This window comes from Hemiscyllium ocellatum, chromosome 1 (assembly GCF_020745735.1).
Source record: "Hemiscyllium ocellatum isolate sHemOce1 chromosome 1, sHemOce1.pat.X.cur, whole genome shotgun sequence".
In the NCBI taxonomy this organism is placed as follows: Eukaryota; Metazoa; Chordata; class Chondrichthyes; order Orectolobiformes; family Hemiscylliidae; genus Hemiscyllium; species Hemiscyllium ocellatum.
In genome coordinates, this window is record NC_083401.1 from 41277817 (window position 1) to 41305461 (window position 27645).

Consider the following 27645-nt stretch of genomic DNA (forward strand, 5'->3'; position numbering starts at 1 on the left):
CAGCAACACATTTTCAGCTCAGTTTTGCATCCTGTCAATGTCCCGTTGCAACCTACTATAGCCCTCAACGCTATCCACAACTCCATCAACCTTAGATTAGATTACTTACAGTGTGGAAACAGGCCCTTCGGCCCAACAAGTCCACACCGACCCGCCGAAGTGCAACCCACCCATACCCCTACATTTACCCCTTACCTAACACTACGGGCAATTTAGCATGGCCAATTCACCTGACCCGCACATCTTTGGACTGTGGGAGGAAACTGGAGCACCCGGAGGAAACCCACGGAGACACGGGGAGAACGTGCAAACTCCACACAGTCACCTGAGTCGGGGATTGAACCCAGGTCTCAGGCACTGTGAGGCAGCAGTGCTAACCACTGTGCCACCGTCCCTTCATGTCACTGGCAAATTTATTAACCCACCCTTCCACTTACTCATTCAAATCATTCAGAAAAATCACAAAGAGCCACAATTCCAGAATCGATCCCTGCCGAGCATCACCAATCATCGAGCTCTAGGCTGAATACTTTACATCTACCACCACCCTCTGCCTTCTATGTGCCAATTCTGCATGCAGACAACCAGATTTCCCTGTATCCCCATGCCTCCTTCCTTTCTGAATGAGCTACCATGGGAAACCTTATCAAATGCCTTGCTAAAATCCATGGACACCACATCCAATGCTCTACCTTCAACATGTTTTGACACATCCTCAAAGAATTCATTAAGGTTTGTGAGGCATGACCTGCCCCTCACAAAACCATGATGGCTATCTCTGATCAAACTATGTTTTTCCAAGTAATCATAAATCCCATCTCTCAGAATCCTCTCCAATACTTTGCCCACCATTGACATAGGACTGACTGGTTTATAATTCCCAAGATTATCCCTATTCCCTTTCTTGAACAAGGGAATAACATTTGCCACCCTCCAATCATCTGGCACTACTCCAGGGTATAGTGAGAATGCAAAGATCATCACCAAAGGCACAGTAATCTCTTCCTTTGTTTCCTGTAGTAACCTAGGGTATATCCTGTCTGGCCCAGGAGAATTATCTATCCTTATGCTTTTCAAAGTTTTCAGCACATCCTTCTTCCTGACATTAACCTATTCTAGTATAATAGTCTGTTTCATGCTGTCCTCAGAAACTTCAAGGTCCCTCTTAGTCATCAATACTGAAGCAAAGTATTCATTAAGGATCACCGCCACTTCCTCCGACTCCCTCCAGGTGGCTTCACAGGAGGCTCCCAAGCATTGAGAATGTCACCTAGATAGGGGACAAAACGTCTGCAACACAAATTCCCAGCTCGGCAAACAGAACCACAACAACGAGCACCCGAGCTACAAATCTTCTCCCAAATTTTGAACACCAATTATATCAACTGGGTAAACCAGTTACGGAAAAGCAGAATTAGGTTAGCTATTAGGCATTGGACCCTTTTTGAGAGAATGTTGGACACATCAAACATATTGGCTGTTTATGCAGTGAACAAGAAATCCTCAGAAGTCAGACGATACCAAGTTATAGTCCAAAGGTTTTTGAAATCACAGACTTTCAGAGTGCTGCGGCTATTCCTTTGTCAGGTGATGAAGGGGCTACACTCTGAAGGCCTGTGATTTCAAATGAACCTGTTGGACTATAACCTGGTGTCGTGTGACTGCTGACTTTGTCCACCCCAATCCAACACCAGCAACTTCACATCATGGTTTCCTCATGAGAACGGACATGTTTCTGACTGGAATTCTGTTTCTTCATTTCTCCCAGGAGATAGATGGTCTTATTTGGATGGAGAATATTTGTTTTAATGGATACAGAATCACCACTGTATGGAATGTATAGATGGGCAGGTTAGTTTATTTGCTGTAATTATCATTATAAGCTTAGTAGTGATATTCTTTAATAGTATAAGTAATTGGAGCTATCAAAATAGTGTTAATTCAGTGTGTTCTAAGATCATTCTGGAGAGATTTTAGAAAGCAATTCTAAATGCAAAGAACAATGCAGATTGGAGATCTGGAACTCTTCCTCAAACGGCAGTCAGTGCTAGTTCACTTGTTAAATTTAAATCTGAGATGGACACTTTTTTTATTAAGCAAAGATGCCAATAGGTATGGGCCCAAGGCAGGCAAAAGGAATTAGGTCACAGATCAGCCATGATGTTAGAGAATGGTAGAACAGGTTCGGGGCTGAATGCCTGTTCCTACATTCCTAGTTTGCAGTTGTGTAACTTATGGAGTGGGACATAGTTGCAAAGATTGCAGTATTAAAATTGTAATGGTTAGGAGTTGGAGTAATGGTAATGAGGCAGGAATAATTGTAACGAGGATTTCTGGGTTTGCAAACAGGTTGTCAAGGATCTGGAAGCAGTGGAAGACCATTGCTAGTATTGTACTTGGGAGCAGCAAATTGACTCTTACATTGAAAGCTTTTGAGAATTAACTTAGGACTACAGGAAACTTGAGAGAAAGACGTGGGAGCAAAGTGTGGTTGCTCAGTGTGAAAGTACAGTGTGAAAGAACAAAAATCTGACTGAAGAGACTGGAAAGTGTTAAAGAAAACATTACTTTGACACTCAGATGATTTTTAATATTTAGGTACTCAGTGGTTTGCATCTTTTCAGCAGCACCTGCTCCTGAATCTCAGAACAATAACAAAATTCATGTAATTTGAGATGCAGAATGTTTTCCCATTTTCTTGATGTAATTTGGATGGGTCCTAGGAGAAATAGCCAGTTTAAACTGTTTCCCCAGTGCTTCAATGATCACCTCTCTGTTTTTTGGAGGGACAATGGAAGAATGCTACTAGATTGTTTTTGCTGCTGTTCCTTGACTAAGCAGGAGTGTCACTGTAAGTAGCAATTGTTGAAAGTAAGTAACAAAACCTTTACAGTCACCAAAAATACTCAGTATTAAGGAGTTCAGATGTTAGAGTGTGAACAACAACAGATAAAGTGCCAGAAGTAATATACAGTTTACTATGTTACATTAAAGCACATGAGATTGCCCACTGGGATCCTGGTCAATGTTTATAGTGAATCATCAGCTTGTTTCAGTGTATGGTTCCGTTAAGATTGACACATACCCAATCATATGCATACCTTAAAAGATTTTATTGTTTGTCTGCAGACTGTTTTATTGCATATGGCACTTCTCAAATAATACATAGATTTCAGTATAATGTTGGTCCTCATCTGACAAGCAGTCTAAATCTGAAATAAAATCAGTGTTTTGTTTTCAGATGTTTCAATTTGTCTCCTCGTTCATAAGCTGAAAGGAGTGATGGTCAAGTCCAAGGATGCAAGTTCCAATCACCCATCATGGACAGTGGCAAGGTAGGCTCAGATCAAAAATTACTCTCAAGCCCCCAACCTCCTGCAAATGAGGTACCCTTGTAAAATCCTTTAAGTGACATTGTTGCCACAATGTCTAGAACATTTGCAATGGGCCTTTCAGGGCAAAATGTCACTGGGCTGTTCACACAAGATGGCCACTGCAGCCATATCCAGTCTTGATCTAATACTCACAGAGAATGCTCTGCTCTGCTCTAGATTTTTTTTTACTGCTGACCAGGATTAGGAACACACTGAACAGATTATTTTTGGGCTCTGAATGGGGAGTCATCAAGACAGAAAGGCTCAGACTCTGTTCAAGGACTGACTGCTGTTGCCTTCCATTATGCTTTATATGACAATGGAATACACAATGGAGATGAAATTGTCTAATAACTATGCCCAGACTGAGCAGGGTAAGTTCTTCATTCCATGAGGAAGTGGGCTTCAGGTTCTAGTGATGTGAGTCCCTTCATAGATACTTGAACACTGAAGCTGAGAGATAGCTATGAGCATCATGGCTTGTGAACGTTAGGCGTTACTCGATATATTCAGCCCAAATCCTTTCCAAGCCACCCTGACCATATCATAAAAATGATAAATGAATCCTACTAATGCCTGTGATGCAGTAGCAATGTTTGCAGGAGCCTAGCAGTGACCTGTGACTTATCCATTGCCTGTGCATGGTGCAGGAGATGATCACTTCAACAGTGGAATATTGTGTATTGCTAAGATCTTAAATCTTTCTCTCCCTCTACGTATCAGTGTGGTCTTGGGCTCCGTAAGGGGGCTGGAGGGCACCTATCCTATAGTGGAACCATTGACTTTGGAAGTTTGATTGGTTGATCCTAAGGGTATTTTTATCTAGAGAATGTCCTCCCCAGTGGCAGCTGTACTCTCTTCAGACCTCCCAGAAGGTTGAGGCTGGCAGGTAGGCAGGGTGGAGATGGAGACAGCCAGCCCAAAGCAGCAGGGTCACAACTGCCTTACTGTAATCCTGCAGCTTACCCAGTGCCCCTGACAAACAGCCTGCTGTCTCTTCTTTTCCCACCCAATCTATCTGGACATTCAGTAATCTGGCTGCAAAGGAGGATACCAATTTCTGCCTTTCCAGTAGGGCTGCTGGGAATGACTGCATCCATATAGGACTGCTCCAGGCTGTTTTCAAATATGCCACAGGCAACAGGGCTGCTGATATATCCCAGGATATTTAGGCAGGGGTGAGTACTTCCAGCTATGGTGAGTGGGAAACTCGGGCTAGCATCAGACAAGATGGCCATGAATAAGGATGTAGAAAGTATTTAATAAGGTGAGTTTGTGGCAATCACACCAGAAAACTCACTCGGCCTCAGGGAAAGAAAACCTCCATGAAACTTGATGAAAATGACACTTCGCCAAAGTGTGGGAAGATTCAACCAACGATGTTTGTTTCACTTTCAAGACGAGGGTAATTGCGAGTCGATGCTGATCCATATAACTTGATTGTAAACCATTACATAAAACCAGACTCCTGCTGTAATAATTTATTTGTGAGTGATTGTATGTATGGGAGGATTCCTCCAATATCCTTCTGCATCATTTTCACCTTCAGCAGAGCTTACTTCTTTTGTAAAGGTCCAGAAGCATGCAATTAACTTTAATTTTCCTGAAAGCAACTTGGCAGTTCAATTTGCTTCACCTACTATATAATTAGAGTGCTCCATAAATAACAGGTTAACTTCCAAAGCTTTCTTTTGCAAACTAGCATTCAATCTTCTCTCTTTGAATTTTCAAATGGACTTCTTTGGATTGTTACTAATTTAAAGGGTTAATCTCCTGGATATATTGACAGTTTTTGACCTGCAGAGCTCGACCAGATTAACTGTATACTCTCAAGTGACTGTGTTGTTGAGCATTTAGAAATTAAATTGAATGACATGTGACTCGTCAGTTGTACCACATATTGTGTAGCCAATTGCAGTTAATAAGTCATTTTGTTTTATTTTCTGTGCTGGTGAAAATAAATCCCTTTAAGAATTTTGAAATTATTAATTGAAAAGGTGTTCCAAGACCCAGACAGACATGATTCTACCCTAATAAATTATTTTCTTCTTTTTTGATGTTGTAAAAACAATGGGCTGAATTTTTTTTTTGGCTGTGTCAATTTTGTCACATTTCACAGAGGGTTTCTCTTTGCGAGGCCGAGTTGTGTTTTCTCTTATCAGTGTGTGAGACTGAATGAAATGACCTTCTACATTCTGCCATTGTAAGTGCCATCACCTTCCCTCTGATACCTCACATGCAATCTGTTTCAGCTACTGCATCCCTATCCCACCAAGGTTTGCGCACTACTAAATCAAAATTGAAAGCACTACGGATGTTGTAAACAAAAACAGAACTTGATGAAAAAGCTCAGCAGATCTGGCAGCATCTGTGAAGAGAAATCAGAGTTAACATTTTAGGTCTGATTACCCTTTCACAGATTCAACAGCTCTGAGGGTCACCACACCTGAAATTTTAACTCTGATTTCTCTTCACAGATGTTGTCAGACCTGCTGAGCTTTTCCAGCAACTTCTGTTTTTGTTCATGCTCTACTACTTCATTATTGCCTGTAATATTGCCTCACTCATCAATACCCACTCCAACCTTAGACAGTCCCCATTCCTTCTGCTCTGAAAGAGTCAAGATGGCTGGTGTGCTGCCTGGCATTTGGATCCTCTAATGAGAAGAGGATCTTGACTCTGACCATCCCAAGTGGTTGACTGATTGGTTTTAGAGGCTGCCCTTGACTTACAGTGCCAGGACACTCTGACTGAAGGCTCGCCCAATGATCTGCCTGAGGACAGCTGACAATGTGACAAACTTCTTAGCAGTGTATCTGTGCAAATGGCCTGTCAATACTGCAGTACTGAGAGCCGAGTAAGTCTGGCTGAGAAGCAAGGCGCAAGAAAACAAAGCAAAACAAGGATTTTGCGAACATCGCGGAAAGCTCAAATTCAGTGAGTACTAAGACAACAAGAAAACACACCAGAGTTGCAGCTTAGTTCTACCCATGAAATGCATAAAACTGTGTCTTTACACTGCAGCATTACAATAATAGTTAACATTGCACCTTGAGATGTAGCATGAAGAACAAACGCATACTGCAAGTGGTCCAGAGATATGTCATGAGGGTTCTTGGAGGCTGGCATGTCAGATGCCAATGCCCATGGATGTAGGGTGCAGATGCCTTGAGATATGGGGCTTGGTGTCTAACATGGATGTCCTTTGGAGAAAACAGGAGTTGAAGTTACCAGGTATCTGTTCTGACTTCCATGTTGAGAATTCTCAGCATGCAGTTTGCTTAAGACAGGCAGTGCAAGACAAAGTTGCAAGTAAATGAGGCAAGATCTAGAGTTAATTAGGTTGTTAAAGAGCAATATCCCCTTAAGAGGTAACTCGCTGCTACCTACCAAGAATCTCAACTTGTTGCCTGGTACTTAGTGAAAAAGTGCAGCAAGTTGTAGAGTCATAGAGATGTACAGCATGAAACAGACCCTTCGGTCCTAAATTAATTTAGTCCCATTTTCCAACACTTGGTCCCTATCCCTCTAAACACTTGCTATTCATATATCCATCCAGATGCCTTTTAAATGTAGTATTTGTACCAGCCTCCACACTTCCTCTGGCAGCTCATTCCAGTTGTTCCCAAAATAGATGTTGCTGGAATTTTCATGAAATTCTGCACATTTGACACCATAGCCCACACTGTTCAGGCCCCTATAGGATTCTGCCCAACAGAAAGAATTCCCCCACTAAGCCCAGAAATGGGTGGGTTTGGGTCAGATGTAAACATTTTAGAAATTGCAAACTCAAATCTACCCTGTGTTGAATCTGCCTACTCCCCAGTTTAATTGATGCAGTACAAAAGCTGGGCAACCAAACTACTCCCAGATAGCAGATTGTCAGTTGAATGTTTTAGTGAGACTGCATATCTACATTTATCTCCATTTTATATTTCACCTGCACGTAAAGGGAGCTAGGGTTTACTGCACAGAGAAAGTAAGATTTTTCCATCACTGTCCAATGTCCAGAAACACTCTCCCTTCCCAGCATTCCTACAGTAAGCCTGTTTCTTCCCTCACCAACAACAGACCCACCAGCCTATGGTTTGGAGCCAAGTCTCATGATTACTGACAAGAGCAAAGAAAATTTACAGCCCAGGAACAGGCCCTTTGGCTCTCCAAATCTGAGCCGATCCGAATCCATTATCTAAACCTATTGCCCAATTCCTAAGCAACTGTATCCCTCTGCTCCCCACCTACTCATACATCTGTCCAGACACACCTTAAATGAATCTACTGTGCCTGCCTCTACTACCTCTGTTGGCAATGCGTTCCAGGCACCTACCACCCTCTGTGTAAAGTACTTGCCGCATTAAACTTTTCACCTCTCACCTTGACCGAGTGACCTCTCATTATTAAATCCCTCACCTGGGGAAAAAAACTTATCTCTATCTACCCTGTCTATGCCTTTCATGATTTTGTAGACTTCAATCAGGTTCCCTCTCAATCTCCTTTTTTCTAATTAAAACAATCCCAACCTCTCTTTATAGCAAGCACCTTCCATACCAGGCAATATCCTCGTAAAACTTCTCTGCACTCTCTCCAAAGTGTCCACATCCTATTGGTAATGTGGCGACCAGAACTGTACACAGTATTCTAAATGCAGCCGAACCAAAGTCTTGTACAATTTTAACATGCCCTGCCAGCTCTTATACTTCGTACCCCATCTCATGAAGGCAAGTATACCATATATCTTCTTGACCACGCTATCCACCTGTGCAGCCACCTTCAGGGTACAATGGACCTGAACTCCCAGACCTCTTTGCTCATCAACTTTTCCCAAGGCTCTTCCGTTTAAGTACAGTTTACTCTAGAATTAGACTTCCCAAAATGCATCACCCCACATCTGCCAGGATTGAACTCCAACTGCCACTTCTCCACCCAACCCTCCAGTTTACCTATATTCTCCTGTATTCTTTGGCAGTCCCCTATGCTTTCTGCTACTCCACCAATCTTCAGGTCATCTGCAAACTTACTGATCAGACCAACAATGCCCTCTTCTAGATCATTTATGTATATTACAAACAACAGTGGCCCCAGCACTGATCCCTGTGGAACACCTCTGGTCACCTTTCTCCATTTAAAAAAAAATCCCTTCAACCACTACTTTCTGTCTCCTGTTGTTCAACCAGTTCTTTATCCACCTAGCTAGAACACCCTGCACACCATGTGACTTCATTGTCAATTAGTTCACCTTGGGGAATCTTATCAAATGCCTTACTAAAGTCCACGTATATGACATCTACAGCCCTTCCTTCATCTATCAACTTGGTCACTTCCTCAAAGAACTCTATTAAGTTGGTAAGGGACAATCTACCCTGCACAAAACCATGTTGCCTATCACTGATAAGCCCATTCTCTTCCAAATATAAATAGATTTTATCTCTCAGTACCTTCTCCAGCAACTTTCCCACCACTGATGTCAGGCTCATTGATCTGTAGTTACCTGGAATATCCCTTCTTGTACAGGGGGACATCATGAGCAACCCTCCAGTCTTCTGGCACCTCACCTGTATTTAAGGATACTACAAAGATATGTCAGGGCCCCAGCTATTTCCTCTCTCGCCTCCCTCAGCAATCTGGGATAGATCCCATCCAGTCCTGGGGATTTGTCCACCTTAATATCCTTTAGCCTACCCAACACAGCTTCCCTCCTTATGTCAACATAATCCAGAGTAAACAAACTTCTATCTCTAATCTCAGCGTTCATCACCTCCCATTCCTCAGTGAACACTGATGCAAAGTAATCATTGAGAATCTTACCCATTTTCTCAGGTTCGACACACAACCTTCCTTCTTTACCCTTTAGTGGACCAATCTTTTCTCTGGTTACCCTCTTCTTATATAAAAATAAAAGGCTTTGAGATTCTTTTTAGTTCTGCTCGTTAAAGCTATTTCATGACTGCTTTTAGCCTGCTTGATTCCTCATTTAAGATTGGTCCTACTCTTCTGATATTCCTCCAATGCCCGTTCTGTCCTTAGCTGCCTGGACCTTATGTATGCTTCCCTTTTCCTCTTGGCTGTCGCATGATTTCTCCTGTTGTCCATGGTTCAAGAATCTTGCCTTTGCTATCCCTTGTTTCCAAAGGGACATACCTATCCTGCACTATTTTCAACCCATCTTCGAAAGCGTTCCACATCTCAAATGTGGACTTTCCTTCAAATAGCTGTGTCCAATCCACATTTCCCAGCTCCTGCCTAATTTTGATATAATTGGCCTTGCCCCAGTTTAATACTCTTCCTTTAGGACCACTCTCATCTTTGTCAATGACTATTCTAAAACTTACAGAATTGTTGTCACTATTTTCAAAGAAATCCCCCACTGCAACTTCTACCACCTGGCCTGGCTCACTCCCCAACACCTGGTCCAATATGGCCCTTTCCCTTGTCGTACTATTGACATACTACTCTAGAAACCTTTCCTGGACGCTTCTTACAATGTTGGGAAAATTAAAATCTACCATCATCACCACCCTATTTGTTCTTCTACCTCATGCTCACTGTTTGGAGGTCTGTAATACAGCCCCAACAATGTAACTGCACCCTTCTTATTTCTCAGCTCCACCCATAATGCCTCACTGCTCAAGCTCTCCTTAGTGTCCTCCTTTAGCACAGTCGTGGCATCATCCCTGACCAGCAATGCAACTCCGTTTACTTACTTCCCTGTCCTCTCTGAAGTGTCTATATCCTGGAACATTTAGTTGCCAATCATGCCCTTCCTTCAAACAGGTCTCTGTGATCGCAATAACGTCATACCCCCAGGCACCAATCCAAGCTCTAAGCTCATCTGCCTTTACCACTATATTCCTTGCATTAAAGTATATGCACTTCAGGCTGCCAGTTCTTTTGCATTCATCTGCTCTGTGCCTACTCTTCCCCTTAGTAATGCTAACTTCGTGATCCTTGCAGTCTCCAGTTTCCACCTCACTGTCCAGTAGTCTTCTCTTCTGGTTCCCAGCCTCCTGCCATATTAGTTTAAAACCTCCCCAACAGTAGTAGCAAAAACTTCGCCAAGGGAGTTCCAGTCTGCTTCAGGTGTAGACTATCCAATTTGTAATAGTCCCACTTTCCCCAGACCGGTCCCAATGTCCCACAGATCTGAACCCCTCCCTCCAACACCATTTCTCAAGCCACATGTTCATCCTGCCTATTCTTTCATTTCTACCCTGGCTAGCACGTGGCACTGGTAGCAATCCTGAGATCACTACCTTTGAGGTCCTCCTCTTTAACTTCTCTTGTAGCTCCCTGAATTCTGCTTTCAGGACCTCATTTCATTTTTTTACTTATATTGTTGGTGCTTATATGCACCAAGACAACTGGCTGTTCATCCTCCTGACATCCCTGACCCAAGCACCTGAGAGGCAACATACCATCCATGAGTCTCGTTTTCAGCCACAGAACCGCTTATCTACTCCCCTTACAATAGAATCCCCTATGACTATGGCTCTATGAGTCTTTTTCTTTTGAACAGCAGTGCCATGATCTTGACAACTGCTGCCCTCCCCTGGTGAGCCATCTCCCCCCAGTAGTATCCAAAATGGTATACCTATTTTGGAGGGAGATGCCTGCAGGGTCACCTGCACTGCCTTCCTCCTCTTTCTCTGCCTTTTGGTCACCCATTCACTGTCTCCCTCAGCAATTTTAATCTGTGGTGTAACCAATTCGCTAAACGTATTATTCATGACCTCTTCAGCATCACAGATACTCAACAGTGAGTCCATCCACAGCTCCAGAGCCGTCATGCGATCAAACAAGAGCTGCAGCTGGACACACTTCTTGCATGTGTAAGAGTCAGGGACATCATCCACTTCCCTGAGCTCCCACATCAGGCAAGAGGCACATGTCACGGGTCTGAGTTCCCCTGCAGTTGTAAACCTTAACTTTACACCAACTAACTAAAACCAAACAATGCACTTAAATATATGAAAGAAAAGAAGGAAAAAAAAAGCTTACCTTAGAGTCCCTTTCTTCTGGTTAGAGGAGGGTGGACAGGAGGGAGATACTACACGTGTAGTATCTCGGGTTTAGCCGCTGCCCGAATTTATACTAAGCCCTTACCTCCCCGGCAACTTCCTTGCCTCCAACATCACCTCTGTTCTGTCTCCCGCTGCTCCTGGACAGGATAAAGGCCATGGGCTTCGAAGGTAAAAATTTATACTGTTCTCTTACCTTCCCAACAAGCTCCTTGTCTCAAAGTCACCTCTGCTGTCTCACGCTGGTCCCGGACAGGTAAAAAGACAATTAACAACTCATTGGAGGAGGCGACTCTACAAATATCGCTACTGTCAATGATGGAAGGACACAACAAATAAGTGCAAAACATAAGGCCGAAGCCCACGCAGCAATCTTCAGTCAGAAGTGTGGTTAGATGATCTATCTCAGCCTTTTCCAGTGATCTCCAGTATTTCATAAACCAATCTTCAGACAATTGGATTCACTCTACATGATATTGAGAAACTGGATACTGCAAAGGCAATAGGCCCTGACAACATTCTGGCAAAAGTGCTGAAAACTTGTGTTCCACAACTTGCTGCTCCCCTAGCCAAGTTCTTCCAATCCACGTGACAAGGTGGATAACTGCCCAGGTATGTCCTGTACAATTAAAAAAAAGCAAGACAAATCTAAACTAGCTAATCAGTCTACTCTTGATCATCAGTGAAATGATGGAAGGTGTTATCAACAGTACTATCAAGCAGCACCTACTCAGCAATAACTGACTCAGTGACACCCAGAGCCACTCAGCTCCTGACCTCATAACAGCCTTGGTTCAAACATGGACACAAGAGCTGAATTGTGAAGCTGATGTAGGAGTGACCGCTTGACAACAAAGCTTCATTTGACCAAGTGTGAAATTAAGGAGCTCCAGCAAAACTGGAATCAATGAGGATCAGGAGGCAAACTCTCTACTGGATGGAGTCACTTGCCTGAGTGGGGACAGTTCCAACAATACTTGAGAAGCTTGACATTATTCAGGACAAAGCATCCCATTTGATTGGCACCACATTCACAAGAATCCACTCCTTTCACTATCAATACTTAATAGCAGCAGTGTGTTCTATCTAGATGCACTGCAGAAATTCACCAAAAATCCTTAGAGGCACCTGTCAAAACTATGACCACTTCCATTTAGAAAGACAAGGACAGCAGATACATGGGAACAACACCTCCTGCAAGTTCCCTCCCAGCCAGTCACCATCCTGACTTGGAAATATATCTCTGTTCCTTCACTGTCACTTGGTCAAATTTCTTGGAATTCCTTTTCTAATGGCATTATGGATCTACCTACAACACATGGACTGTAGTGGTTCAAGAAGGTAGCTCACCACCACCTTCTCAAGGGCATCTTAGGGATGCTTGCCAGCCAACGACACCCATGTCTCACAAGTGAATAAAACAAAAGAATAAAAGGTTGTTTCTTAGTGAGTCTCAGAGACAACTCTCGCAGTTTTGGCACTAGCCCCCACATGATAGTATGAAGAACTTTATAGGGTTGCCTAGGTCGATGCCATGTGGTCTGCCTTGTTTTTTTTCTCTTCTAAGACTTTGTAGTGATTTTTGCAACTGATCTAGGCCATTTCAGGGGACAGTTGAGAGACAACCACATTGTTCTGGGTCTGAAGTCACATGTAGGCCCGACCAGGTGACAATGGCAGATTTCCTTCTCTGAAAGACATTATTGAGCCAAATGGATTTTCAAACAATCAACAATGGTTTCATGATCATCGGTAGATTCTTTATTCCAGAAATTTATTATTGAATTCAAATTCCACTATCTGCTGTGGCAGGATTTGAACTCGGGTTCCCAGAATGTTAGCTGAAAATGTGTTGCTGGTTAAAGCACAGCAGGTTAGGCAGCATCCAAGGAACAGGAAATTCGACGTTTTGGGCCAGAGCCCTTCATCAGGAAATTCCCAGAATGTTATCAGAGTTTCTGGATTTAATAGTCTAGCAATAATACTGCTGGGCTTCCCCATTCTTCATTTGGTATTCTTGGGGTACCATGGAAACCTGTTTTTAATTCGGGTTTGATCATCTCTGCCCACATTTATCAACATAATCTTTGGTGCTCGTACAGTTTTTTCTTCTGGTGTTAGAACTGGGCAAAATCTCAATCATTTTGAGAAGATTCCCTACCATCTAGAATTACTGGACTTCTATCAAAATCTTTTTATTATAGAGTCATACAGCGTGGAAACAGACCCTTCGGTCCAACTTAGTCCATGCCAACCATAGTCCCAAACTAAACTAGTCTCATCTGCCTGCACTTGGCCATATTCCTTCAAATATTTCTTATTTATGTACTTATCCACATGTCTTTTAAACATTGTAACCGTACATAACAAAGAAAACCCCAGCAGCTGAGCTATGCTGGAATATGCAGACCCAGGGATAGGTTGACTGGAAGCTGGGGAAATCTATTCATACCTCAGCCCCACAAGAACAATGAATAAACTGCGTTCAGACAACATGGAGAGCCTGCACAATTTCCAAGACCTCCAACTTTAGTGGATATTCAATCACAAAAACACAGGATATTTGCACTTACTCTAATAATCAGGAAGACCAATTCATCTCGAAAGAAACAACAAAGAGTCTATTGTATGAAACCAGATTTGCCAGGAAGAAAAGAGGCTTACAATTTGGAGTAATTGGAGACCCCGATCCCAGGCAAAAAATGTCAGAAGGGTTTGAAACAGAAGAGGGAAGGATCCCCTGCAACTACTGCCAGGAGAAGGACCACTGCATCAAGAACGAACCTCACAGCTATCCCTAACCTCCATCGACCGGCCACCAACAACAGACCCAACAATTGAAGACACCCGAGAGCACCAACACCAACCCGATCAACACCCTCAACCTCAGGCACCTTCTAAAGACAAAGACCCATTTGCAAGAACCACCAGAAATAAGGAAAATCAAGGTACTCACCTGACAGATCCAAACATATCTTACTACAGCAGCGGATACAGCCCAGACTGAAACCTACAGTGTCCAAAGTCCTCAACAGAGCACTAGCTACAGCGAGCGAGAACAGCAACCCATACTTCAAAATCATGTTGGTCCAGTGGTGAACTCAATTTCATAGAAATCCTAAACTCCAACTAATTAGCAGGAAGATGAGTGTGGGGGTGTGGGCGTGTAGAAGGGGTGGCAACGGCATTCCTGATGAAGAGCTTATGCTTGAAACATCAACTGTCCTTCTCCTCAGATGCTCCCTGACTGGCTGTGCTTTTCTAGCACCACACTCTTCGACTCTGATCTCCAGCATCTACGGTGCAAACTTTCTCCCTTTCTCCAAGGTCAGAAAGGTCTCTTTACTCATGTACTTGAGATCATATTACTATTCTGTGTATAACAGTAAATACCTTGTTTAACTAATAGATTCAGAAATTAACATTCAAAATGTAAGGAGGCATGGAATAGTTGGAATCTGGCTGTCTGGATGCAGAATTGGCTAGTCCATGGAAGACAGAGGATAGTAGTAGATGGAAAGTATTCAGCACGGAGCTTGGTGACCAGTGGTGTTCCTTGGGGATCTGTTCTGGGATCTCTGTTTTTTGTGATTTTTCTAACTGACTTGGACAAGGAAGTGGAAGGGTGGGTTAGTAAGTTTGCCTATGATACAAAGGTTGGTGGAGTGGTGGATAGTGTGGAGGGCTGTTGTAAGGGGACAGTGACAGGGTACAGAGTTGGGCTGAGAACTGGCAGATGGAGTTCAAACTGGAAAAGTGTGAAGTCATTCATTTTGGAAGGTCCAATTTGAAAGCAGAATACAGGGTTCAAGGCAGGATTCTTGGCAGTGTGGAGGAACAGAAGGATCTTGGGATCCATGTCCACAGATCCCTCAAAGTTGTCACCCAAGTTGGTAGGGTTGTTAGGAAGGTCTGTGGTGTGTTGACTTTCATTAGCAGGGGATTGAGTTTAAGAGCTGCAAGGTTATGCTGCAGCTCCATGGACCCCTGATTAGACCACATTTAGAACACTGTTTAGTTCTGGTCATCTCATTATAGGAAGGAAGTGGAAGCTTTAGAGAGGTTTACCGGGATGCTGCCTGGACTGACGGGGATGTCTTATGGAGTAAGTTTGAGGGAGCTAGGGCTTTTCTCACTGCAGCGAAGGATGAGAGATGACTTGATGGAGGTGTATATGATGATGAGAGGCATAGAGAAGAGTAGATAGCCAGTGATCTTTTCCCAGGGCGGAAATGGCTATCACAAGAGGGCATAATTTTAAGGTGTGATTGGAGGAAGATTTACAGATGTCAGAGGTTGGTTCTTTACACAGGAGAGTGGTGGGTGCATGGAATTCACTGCCAGCAGCGGTAGTAGAGTCAGATACATTCGGGCCATTTAAGTCACTCTTGGATATGCACATGGATGAGAGTACAATGAAGGGTATATAAGTTAGTTTGATCTTAGAATAGGATAAAAGGTCAGCACAACATAAAGGCTGAAGGGCCTGTACTGTGCTGTAATATTTTATGTTCTATATAATAGTGTAGTTTAGTCCTAGCCTCTGTAGTTGAAAGTGTCAATTCCACTGCTTGTAATTTGCCTTTTTCTTTTGTTTTCTGGTGATATATTCAATTTTCTATTTTAATAAATGCAGAGATTCTTTTGCCCTGAAACACCTGTTTACTGCCTTCTTCATTTCACATTCCCTAAATAGGTCCAGTGTCAGAACCAGGGATCGGGGTTGGGGTGGGGCAGTGGTGGTGATTCAAACCACCTAAAAATTATCAAATTACTGATCGTGAACCAGAAATCCTACAGAACAAAAGTTGAACTGCATTCTTGCTCTAGTCCTATCCAATCTTGCAATTAAGCTTGCTGCTTTTGTGTATCTCAGTTAGAAAGTTATAATTTCAAGTTCCGTTCATAATCGAGGCTAATACTTCCACGTAACTGAGGAAAGACTGCATGAGGGATTCCAACTTTTGGATAAAACGGTAAATTGAGACAGCTAGATGTAAAACAAAAGATTTCAATACAGGTTGCTATGTTGCTGTAGACGCTGGCTTGTACATTATGACCAGAAAGTAAGCGGAATAAGTTTAGGACATCATTAGCCATTCTATTTGTGGATCTGAATTCATTTTGAGGAGTTCCAGATTATAAATGGGTTGCCAATTTATCAGTTGTTTACTAAGAAATTCTTGCAACATGGAATCAACTGTTCAAATACTGCAACAACTGTATCCACGTCATGATAATACATCCTCGGGAGATGATCAATCGGTGAAAACTTGTGGGAGGTGAGAGTGGGTGGCATTCTTCATACAATAGTAGGGGAGTTAACTTGCTGTCAGAGTATTATGACACTACTATTGATAGGACAACATATCCTGTGACTCATGTACTGTCGTTGTGAATTCTTACATTACATCAACACTGAAATGTGTTAATCTAAAACTGTAATCATCAATCTTTGAGTAAAAAAACTTTGTTAATATTATAATGTTATGGGCACTTTGAATATGCCTTTATTTAAATAGTTACTCTGAACTTATAGAGCGTTACAGCAGCTGGATTTCCAATTTAGTGATACAAGTACTGATAGCACATCTAAAGAAATCACCATTTGATTACATTTCAACCACTTTTAAGTTTTAACCACTCTGACAGCAAAATTTATTTCCCAATTTGTACTATTTTTATCTAAGATGATTACAGAATTATAGATTGGTATAGCACAGGTGGTGTCTATTGGCTTGCTCTTTTCAGGGAAATACAATTAGTCCCATCGTCTTTCTCCATTTTCCACCCCGAACTATAAAGCATTCTAAACCCAGCCACTCATTCAATTAAAAAAAACTCCTTTGCCAATCAACTTAAATTTGTGTCCTCAGATTATCAACCGATCAATCAGCTACTGGAAATGCTTTATTTAAAACTTTAAATGATTTAGACCCTCCCCTTAAATCTTTTTATCTTTGGCTGCTTTAAGCAGAATAATACCATCTTCTCTTCTCTACTCTTTTCATTCATTCCTCATCTGTGGAACTATGCTAGCAATGTTCTTCTATACCATTTTTGAAAGGAACATGCAAGTAGAAATGTATTCAAGATTGGAGGTCGACGTAAATAAAATAGATTTTTAAAATTATATTCAAAATTCTTTATTTGACATTACTGTTTCTCCATTTAAAAGTATCTGTTATAATAAAGCATGTAGTTTACAGTTTTTCAAAATGTAAAAATTACTTTGATCAGAATATTCATCATTGATCTTTTACATTTTACTATTTATTGGTTGCACATTACTTTATTACAGTCTTAATCATGATAAGAATTTAATAATTCACTTAACAGCAGTACATTATTATTGACCAATAATCAGCTAACTTTGTACCAAATGTTACCAATACTGGTGATAGAAATCTTGGAAGGAGGGATGACTATGTTTTTTGATTAACAATTTTTAAAAAAAATCAATGTTGTGCAAAAATGACAAAAAATATCATGAACGGCAATAAAGTTGACCCTATAAATGTTCCCATGGATACATTTTTTTTCCTTTGCATTTGGAGTCATCAAAGGAAGGGAGAAGTGATTCTTCCTCTTCAATCCTTATTATATAAACATCCTAATCATCCAACAACCCAAAAATAAATGCATATTGACCAGTAAACTTAATATACTTGAAAACTGATCAATATAAAAAGCTGATAAATTACTGTACAGTTATATTAAGTCCTCTACCTGTTTTATATATGCAAGGCTAAGAAATGAATAGGCCTTGTGTTGTTTACAGTGCATCACCAATTGCAAATTTTAAATCTATTAATGCAATATGTAAATTCTCAATTTTACATTAAGATAAATGGAGCAATCTGAAAATATTCACTTAATTCTGAAATTCCACTACATCTGATGAATCCAAGAACTCCAGAGTCTAATGCCTAAACCTCAGACTTAGTTACTGATGCCAAACTTTGTGCACATTGTGAATTACATAAAAACTTTGAAAAGTGTATTTTAGAGACTCTCTCTTTAGGAATTTCTCGTTGCAGATACAGTGTAACGATATAAATACTGATTAAATAGGTCATCATAACTATGATGCCACCTGGTTCTTCCTCTTCAAGTACAAAAGTGTGACATTTTAACAAAGATATTGAGTCTTTACAAGAATATCTTCTGGGAAGTGTCAGCAGCCTAAAGTTGTAAAAATCTGATCCACCACTGTTAAAACATTCCAAGTGCATGAGAACAAATATAATAGTTAATTCATTTCATCATGTTCATTTTCAAATATTGAGCTAGATGGGTCCTTGTGGTTAATTTATTGGCCAGGATTTTTAGGATGGTGAGGTTTCCCTTCCCACCACTTGAAGAGTCAGCGTTGCCAACACTACTCCAAGGAATAGTAATTAGTCGAAGATTAGACTTCCACCCCTCATACGGGAGAAAGTGTCAGCAGCAGCAAAAGCTGCAGCGGACAGGAACGGGACTACAAACAGTCTCCGGATTTTAAGTTCCAAGAATCCAGCACCAAGTGTAAGGTTTTTGGGGTAGATAGCAGAAATAATGCTCAGCGTGGGGTCAGCAGAAAGGGATCAAGGATGGTGAGGGGTGTGTTTGGTTGTGTGTGTGTGTGTGTGTGTGTGTGTGTGTGTGTGTGAAGATGTAAATTTCTGCCCCTGTAATTGTTTAGATCTTTTCCAGCTTCAAGTTGTTAAGGAAACAAATATATATGGAATAAAATTAAATAAACTTGAAATGATTATCTCACAATTTCCACATCATTATATCTCCAAATATTACTTCAGTAGAATGTCCTGGTCATGTGTCTCATTATATCCAACATTCAAACAACTTCAAAAATCATTCAGAAGTAATTCTGAAGCACATTATATAAATCGATGGTTGTACTTGGAGGGAAGACTTTACAATGAAAGTACTCAATCTCCATGTTGGATCATCTTGTGAAAGAGCACTGAAAGCTCCCTGAGGTCTTTAATAGCCAGTGATACATCATCACGATCAGTCTAACATGTGGCAGGGGGAGGGGGGTGCCCTGTGTGTTTGTGACTATCACATTTTATGATTACAGTTAAATATGCAGGGCTTTAATATCACTATTTGTAGCATGCCTCAATTGGTATTATTATTACTTGAAATACATTCTTAGAAATAGAAGGACTTAAATTTAAGGTGAGATGATTAAATGAGAGTGAAGTATATCAAAAGCAATGGAACAGCTAAGCTGCTTTGTCTTTTTTGTCCAAAGAAATGTCTATATAATCTGATATCTTCTAGTAATTAAGCCATTCAGCCTAGCTCTGCTTGTTTTTCAGAAACAACTAACCCAAATAATCCTACTTTCTTCCTCTAACAATTGGTCTTACTTTTTTTCTTTTTAAGTTTATTTCCAATTCCTTTTTGAGAGCTGCTATTGAATCTTCTCTCACCACCTTTTTTGGTATCCCAGTTCAGATCATAATTCATTGAATTATTCTCAGAAAGGATCAGGGCCAATGCTTCACTCCCATGGCCTTTCACCATGTGTTAGCCCAGATTGTGAAGGGATAAAACTAATTGACAGTGAAGGGTATCTCTTCCACTCAGTTTATGACTGAGCTCACTGACTATTACCAAGACAAAATCAAGCTGACTGTTCACTCTTCTAGTACCTCCACTGTCTTTGGTTGAGTCTGTCTAACTCAGTAACTCAGAGATTGAACATGATCTCGATCAGTGTGGCAGATGGTGCAGTTACCCAACTAGTCATCATGAGAACTCCAATTTATTCTACAATAATCCCATTGTAATAAGTGAGTCATGTTGCTGGCAAGCCATGGCGCAGCAGTCAGATTTTGAACAATATAATTACTGTCCTTGGCAGAACTGTCTTTAATTGCTACTTTTGTACTTAATTCTTCTCTTTTGACCATATCAGAGCATAATGTTGAAACTGCATCAGTTTCTCATGCATCTTAATCAAGTATTTGTTGTAGTTATATAGGTTATATGCCTCAATCCTATTTTAATTCCAGGAATCTAAATCAAAAATGAATGACTTTTTTCAACCATCTGACCATCTGGATTAAAAATTTATTAAAGAAAAATTACACCAATCTATCAGAGATATGTAACACTCTATTAATGTACATTGTCTGTCATAACCATAGTTGTTTTAAATACAGTGCTTGCTAACAGGGTGGTTTAAAACTTTCCCACTTCACTGTTTCCATTTCATTTCTCTAGGATGAAGATAAGACAATGTGAGAAAAAACAGGAAGAGAAGATGATGCATTTGAGGATCTGATGTCTTGCTTGTATTTATGTATTGCGTGGACACACTGGAATTTCTATTGGAACAGCACACTTAGATTCACATGATGCAGATCAGTGAAAAGGGAGAAAGTTAGTTAATTTGGTTCTAAATAATGAAAATTAACAATGTTGCTCATACTGATGTGTAAAAATAAAATTAACATATGGCAATTGTATTTGTCATAATATAAGAATAACAAATAATCTTGTTAAGTTATTACTCTGACTGCTAAATAGAAATTTGTGATTGAAAGTATCTATACATCAAATCAATGATAGATTAATTCCAACATTCACTTTTGAAGCCTTGAAATTCAAATTTCGGCCAACAGAAGCTTACAGGCACATGCAGTCTACATATTCAAGGGAGACAGAGGAAGGTGTAAATCCAAAAGGTAATTTACCATGAACAACAAGTAATCTAAATCAAAATGTTTGCTGGATTTAGATATTCAGTGAGATTCTGTTGTATCAGCATTGGAAGACTAATTGTGTACTTCTGTGATGCATCAGAGTGTTCACATTTTATAATTAATGAACATTATCTTCAATGAGTTCAAGTTCCTGCAAATTATAATCCCCCAATAAGTATAAAACTAGTTTATTTTTTATCCAGAAGTAGTAAGAACACCAGGAATATTGTGCTGTTGTAATCTTATAGAATAGAACCCCTACAGTGTGGAAACAGGCCCTTCGGTCCAACAAGTCCACACCAATCATCTAAAGGGTATCCAACCCAGACCCATTCCCATACCCTGTTATTCTACACTTACCCCTGACTAATGCAGCTAAACTACACATCCCTGAACAGAATGGGCAGTCTAGCATGGCCAATTCACCTAACCTGCACATCTTTGGATTGTGGGAGAAAACCCATGCAGACACTGGGGTAATGTGCAAACTCCACAACGTCACCTGAAGCTGGAATTGATCCTGGGTCCCTGGTGCTCTGAGGCAATGGTGCTAACCACCGGGCCACTGTGCTGCCCATCTTAATGATTAAACCATTTAGATATCAATTGGACACAGTACAATTTTGGCTGTGGTTAAATGCCATTGTTTCAAAGGGTTATGCACAGCATTACCAAATATATATTTTAAGAGGCAAATAGATAAAGGTAAAGTTTCCAAAGTCCCAGAGGTCCACAGGGCTTGTTTATCACAAGAGAGAGAAATGACTGGTGGATGAGTTTAATCTGAGAGTAACCATGCCTCAGGTGAGGGGCAAGGTCGAGAAGTTTGGACCTTAGTGGTGACCTCAGCTATTATAGGAATTGAACCCACGGTGTCGACATCACTGAGCTGACCAACTCCTAATGAGTCAAATACAGTACAAAGCTAAGCTGTTCTTACATTGTGGACTTGACTCCCAAATGAAGTGCGCACCAACCGGCTCAAAATCTCTCTCGGTCCAAGAATCAAAGAAGCAGGGATAGGAGCAGTGTAATTAACTGAAATAATAAATTACACAACTCTTAAAATAAGCCCTCAGCTATGGTTACAGCAAGGATAAGGAATTATTTATGCGTCTAGCAGAAAGGTGATACCAGCTCCAAGCTAGGTGCACACATTGAACAGAATCAAAGCCCCTTCTTGTTTGTATTTTCCAGTCATTTTCTTTTATCTGTATTGTTCATTATTTATCTATAGAATGTTCCCACTCTGACTATAAATGCAAAAGAAAGATTCCACTTCATGCTTCAACTTTGCAAAGAAGCATGGTGAAAACAGATTTGAGCTGTTCCATATTCAGAAAGCACGTGAATCCCAGTGCTTTCTTTTTGTTACAAATACAATATTCATGAAAACATCACCTTTGATTTTTTTTCTTGAAACATCTGACACAATAAATAGTCATTGGTTAGCTATTCCTGCTGACTGCATCTCAAATGGCCTCTTGGGGACATATTTTTTGTAGTGGTGTTAGATCATTTTTGTTTCTTTTTGAACAGGTCTTGTGCAATTATTTCTCTCCATAATAATTTTTGATTGAAAGATATCAATTATCCAAGATCCTGCAATCTTCTTCTCCATTCCTCCTTTCACATTTACAACTTTGTTCTACACTCTATTGAGGAAAGTTAAGGTCAAATTTGCTGGGATGTGAATGGTATCCAGGTTGAGTGCAGAAGGGTTGTATGGAAAGATTACAGGAAACATGTGTTTGAAGTCCATTAAAAGTTGAGGCGGTTCACTGCGGTCTTGTAAACAGGACTAAGTGAAGAAAAAAAAGAAATACAAAAGTTAAAACGTATTCATATATATAATACATAAATAGATGAAATAGATAAATGATGCTGACCCAGTTACCAAATTTCTCAGTGGCAATTTGGGACTTTGAAATCATTTTTTGAAAAGCTGACATCAGTAAAAAGTAACCAAGATCTGAATTTACACTGTGTCAATGTCCCTGCCTTCTCCCAGCAGATCCATCTTCCGCTTGTGGCTTATTCTGAGGTTATTTATAGAGTCAGTACAGCAGACCCTTCAATCCAACTAGTCCACACCAACCATATTCCCAAACCAATTTAATCCCACTTGCCTGCATTTGGCCCATATCCCGCCAAACCATTCACTTATCCAAATATCTTTTAAATGTTGAAACTGTGCCTGTATCTATTCTGAAGTTGAAGGCTTGTACTGTACCCTTAAGAGTGTATGAATACTGTTCTGAACTGAAAGCTTACAAGCACCTGTGATATGGACGGGAAAAATTGAAAATATGTAACATTTGACTGTAAAATTTATACCCAAGTTGGTTGGTGTTTTGTCAACAATTTCAATGCAACTGGTTTAAAATTATGCCCCAAGATCCTAAAACCTAATCAAGTTTGAATTTATGCATGCATTTTAAAAATCAGAGAGAGAGAGAGAGAGAGAGAGAGAGAGACAGAGAGAGGACTCAGAGATCTTCAGCCGGAAGAAGAAAGACACCAAAGATGATAGCCACTATGTGGCTTTGAAATTATGTTGATGTAATTTTAATAAGTGTCGTACTGGAACAGCATGTTGTTATAGAATTGGAGGCAGGTAATAAGCAGTTAAGAAAAAGGGGCCTGAGAGTTGTGAATAGTTGTTGTTTAATGTCCACTTTTAGAGTTGAAGAATACATTTTCTTTAAATAGTGGAATTTTGAAGTTCTCTGTCACTCATTTTAACAGATTATGAGGAGAGGTGAGATTTTCTGGGCGTTTGGTTTAATTAACAAGGATTCATCACCACATCGTTACACATCCACCACTTCCTTTGGCAGTTTATTCCACATATGAACCACTCTGTGCAAAAAGAAAAATTGTCCCTTATGTCTTTTTCAAAACCTTTCTGCCTCTCCTTAAAAATATGCCCCCTAGTTCTGAACTCCCCTCCCTTAGGGAAAATACCCTTGCTATTCACCTTATCTATGCCCATCATGATTTTATCTAACTCAATAAGATCACCCCTCAATCTCTTATGTTCCAGTGAGAAAAGTCCCTGCCAATCTTTATAACTCAAACCCTCCATCCTTGGCAACATGCTGAGAAATCTTTTCTGAACCTCTCCAGTTTAATAATTCCTAGTGGAATACATGTGGCCAATATGTGGAGGAACCAACTAGAGAGCAGGCCATCTTAGACTGAGTACTGTGTAATGAGAAAGGAATCATTTCCAATCTAGCTGTGCGAGACCTCTTGGGGATGAGCGACCATAACACGATAGAATTTTTAAAAAATCAAATTAGAGTGTGAGGTAGTTGATTCTGAGACTCGGGTGCTGAATCTCCATAGTTTCCTTTATTAAGATATGAGGTATGAGTTGGCCTTGATAGATTGTGGAGAGTTACTTAAAAGGGATGACAGTGGATAGGCAATGACAAACGTTCAAGGAACGCATGGGTGAACTACAACAACTGTTTTCCTGATGAAGGGCTTTTGCCCGAAACGTCGATTTCGCTGCTCGTTGGATGCTGCCTGAACTGCTATGCTCTTCCAGCACCACTGATCCAGAATCTGGTTTCCAGCATCTGCAGTCATTGTTTTTACCTAACTGTACATCCTTGTCTGGCATAAAAGTAAAATGGATATGAGGGCCAATCCATGGCTTACAAAGACATTTAGATCCAAGGAAGGAGGATACAGATTGGCCAAGAAAAATATTAGGTCTGAGGATTGGGAGTAGTTTAGAATTCAGCAAAGGAGGACAAGGGATTGGTTAAGAAGGAGAAAAATACAGTCTAAAAGTAAGCTTGCAAGGAACAAAGATTGACACTGAGAATTGCTATAAGTATGTGAAAAAGATTGAAGACAAATGTAGGTCCCATACAGACTGAAATGGGAGAATGCACAATAGGGGACAAAGAAATATCTGAGCAACTGAATATACACTTTGGTTCTGTCTTCACAAAAAAGGACATCAGAAATGCTGAAGAATGCAAGATTTAGTGAGAGGGAAGAACGAAGGAAGACCAATATTAGTAGAGAAATGGTGCTGGAAAAAATGAGGGGATTCAAGGTGGATAAATTCTCAGGGCCTGATAATCTATGTCCCAAATTACTTAAGAAAGTAGCTCTAGAAATGGTGGATGTATTAGTGGTCATCATCCAGGATTCTATAGACTCTGGTACAGTCTCTGAAGATTGGCGGGTAGCTAGTATTACTTCAATATTCAAAAAGGGAGGTAGAGAGAAACCAGGGAATTATAGACCAGTAGTCCTAACATTGGTAGTGGGGAAAATTTTCAAATCCATTATCAAGAACATTATAGTGGAACATTTAGAAAGCAGTGGCAGGATCAGACAGAGTCAGCATGGATTTATGAAGGGGAAACCATGCTTAACAAATCTGTTGGAATTCTATGAAGTTGACAAGTAATGAAGTTGATAAGGGGGAGCCAGTCAATGTGTTATATTTGGACTTTCAGAAAGCATTTGACAAAGTCCTGCATAAGAGGTTATTGTGCAAGATAAAGCACATGGAACACATGAAGTGTATTGAGATAGATAGAAAACTGGTTGCCACAGAGGAAACAAAGAGTAGGGATTAATGGGTCCTTTTCAAATTGGCAGACAGTAACTAGTGGGGTGCCACAGGAATTGGTGCTAAGACCCTAGCTACTCAATATATACTAATGATTTAGATGAAGGAACAAAATATAAAATCTCAAAGTTTGCAGATAATACCAAGTTAGGTGGGAGAATGAACTATAACGAGGATGCAGAGATCCTTCAGCATGATCTCAACAGGTTCGATGAGTGGGCAAACCAAGGGCATATGCAGTATAATTTGGATAAATGTGAAATTATTCATATGGAAGCAAAAACAAGGTGGCAGATTACTACCCGAATGGCTGTAAGTTGGGAGGGGGGAGTTTGCAGCAGGACCTGGGTGTCCTTGTGCACCAGTCGCTGAAGGTAGATATGCAGGTGCAGCAGCCAGTAAAGGCAGCAAATGGTATGTTGGCTTTTATTGTGAGAGGTTGAATACAGAAGCAGGGATGCATTGTTGCAGTTATACAGAGCCTTGGTGAGGCCACACTGAGAATACGGTGTGCAGTTTTGGTCTCCTTTTCTGAAGGAGGAAGCTCTTGCTCTTGAGGAAGCTCCGCAAAGGTTTACCAGGTTGATTCCGGGGATGGCAGCACTGATGTATAAAGGAGAGAGTGACTAGGTTAGGATAATTTTTGGTGGAGTTCAAATGAATGACGGGGGATCTCAGATAGACTTATAAAATTCTAACAGGACGAGACAGGGTAGATGCAGGGAGGATGCTCCCAATGGTGGATGCATCTAGAACCAGGGTCATAGTCTGAGGATTTGGGCTAGACCATTTAGGATGGAGACGAGGAGGCATTTCTTCACCCAGAGTGGTGAGCCTGTGGAATTCATTACCACATGAAGTGGTCGATGCCAAAAGGTGGCTACATCTAGCACTTGGGGTGAATGGGTTCAAAGTTATGAGCATAAAACAGGATTAGGCTATTGAGTTGGATGGTCAGCCATGACTGTGATGAATGGCGGAGCAGGCTTGAGGTGCCGAACGGATTCCTCCTGCTCGTTTGTTCTCATAGTACTGTATGTAGTACTCCAGAAGAGGTCTCACCAACATCCTGTACAACCTCAACATGATGTTCCAATTCCTAAATTCATCGGTTTCAGCAATGTAGGCAAGCGTGCTAAATGCCTTCTTAACCAGCCTGTCTACATGTGACACAAATTTCAAAGAATTATATACCTGAATCCCTAGAACACTCCCCAAGGTAGTATAAGACTTGCCCGGTTTGTTTTACCAAAATGCAATACCTCGTATTTATCCAAATTGAACTCCATTTGCCATAGCTCAGGCCACTGATGCAATTGATCAAGATCTCTTTGTCATCTTAGATAACCTTCTTCACTGTCTATTATACAACCAATTTTGGTGTCATCCACAAACTTAGTAACCATGCCTCCTAAATTTCCATCCAAATCATTCATATAAAAGACAAACAAAAGTGGACCCATCTAATGGTTAGCAGACTATTATTTGTTCCGAAGCAAAATACTTGCTCCCATCTGGACAATAAGTCCATTAAGTAGGCCATTCCTGCAGCACCTCTGCCCTGCTGTCACTCACCAAAATGCACAGTGCCACATGCTGGGCTGGATCTTCAGTTTGAGTACCTTTGGCTCATGATTAAATCTAGCAGCAGCAAGATGAGGCTGTAAGTGGCATATAGCAAGTGGCCTTTCCAGTCCCTCCCCTGTCGATAGTATAATTGTGGCAGGGCAGGTAGGTAAATGACAGACATAGCACTCATGGAACTTTATAGGAATCCCCGTCAACCAATCCTCCCCAGAGCGCTATAAAAATCTAGTCCCATGAAACTGATGGATTGTTGTAAAATTTCAACATGTCTTTTAAAGAAGGCATCCTTTATTGTTCAGTCTTATATAATTCTAGTCCATACTGATATGTTGACTTTTAAAATTTCTAGG

At 40.8% G+C, this 27645-nt stretch overlaps 1 protein-coding gene and 1 long non-coding RNA gene across 3 annotated transcripts in view; one reads left to right on the top strand and one right to left on the bottom strand.

Moving 5' to 3' along the window:
- LOC132832311 (uncharacterized) overlaps window positions 1-20881 on the top strand; it is a 33836-nt gene extending 12955 nt beyond the window's left edge. The window contains exons 2-3 of the long non-coding RNA XR_009646929.1: window positions 3242-3335; window positions 20627-20881. This is a non-coding gene — a long non-coding RNA (uncharacterized LOC132832311). The remainder of the gene's footprint in view (window positions 1-3241; window positions 3336-20626) is intronic.
- Window positions 17675-27645, bottom strand: part of myo5b (myosin VB) — a 258490-nt gene continuing 248519 nt past the window's right edge. For both annotated transcript variants that reach the window (XM_060850127.1, XM_060850044.1), the window contains one exon: window positions 17675-22909. In XM_060850127.1, the coding sequence (XP_060706110.1) occupies window positions 22757-22909 (153 nt within the window). In that variant the 3' untranslated portion in view covers window positions 17675-22756. The remainder of the gene's footprint in view (window positions 22910-27645) is intronic.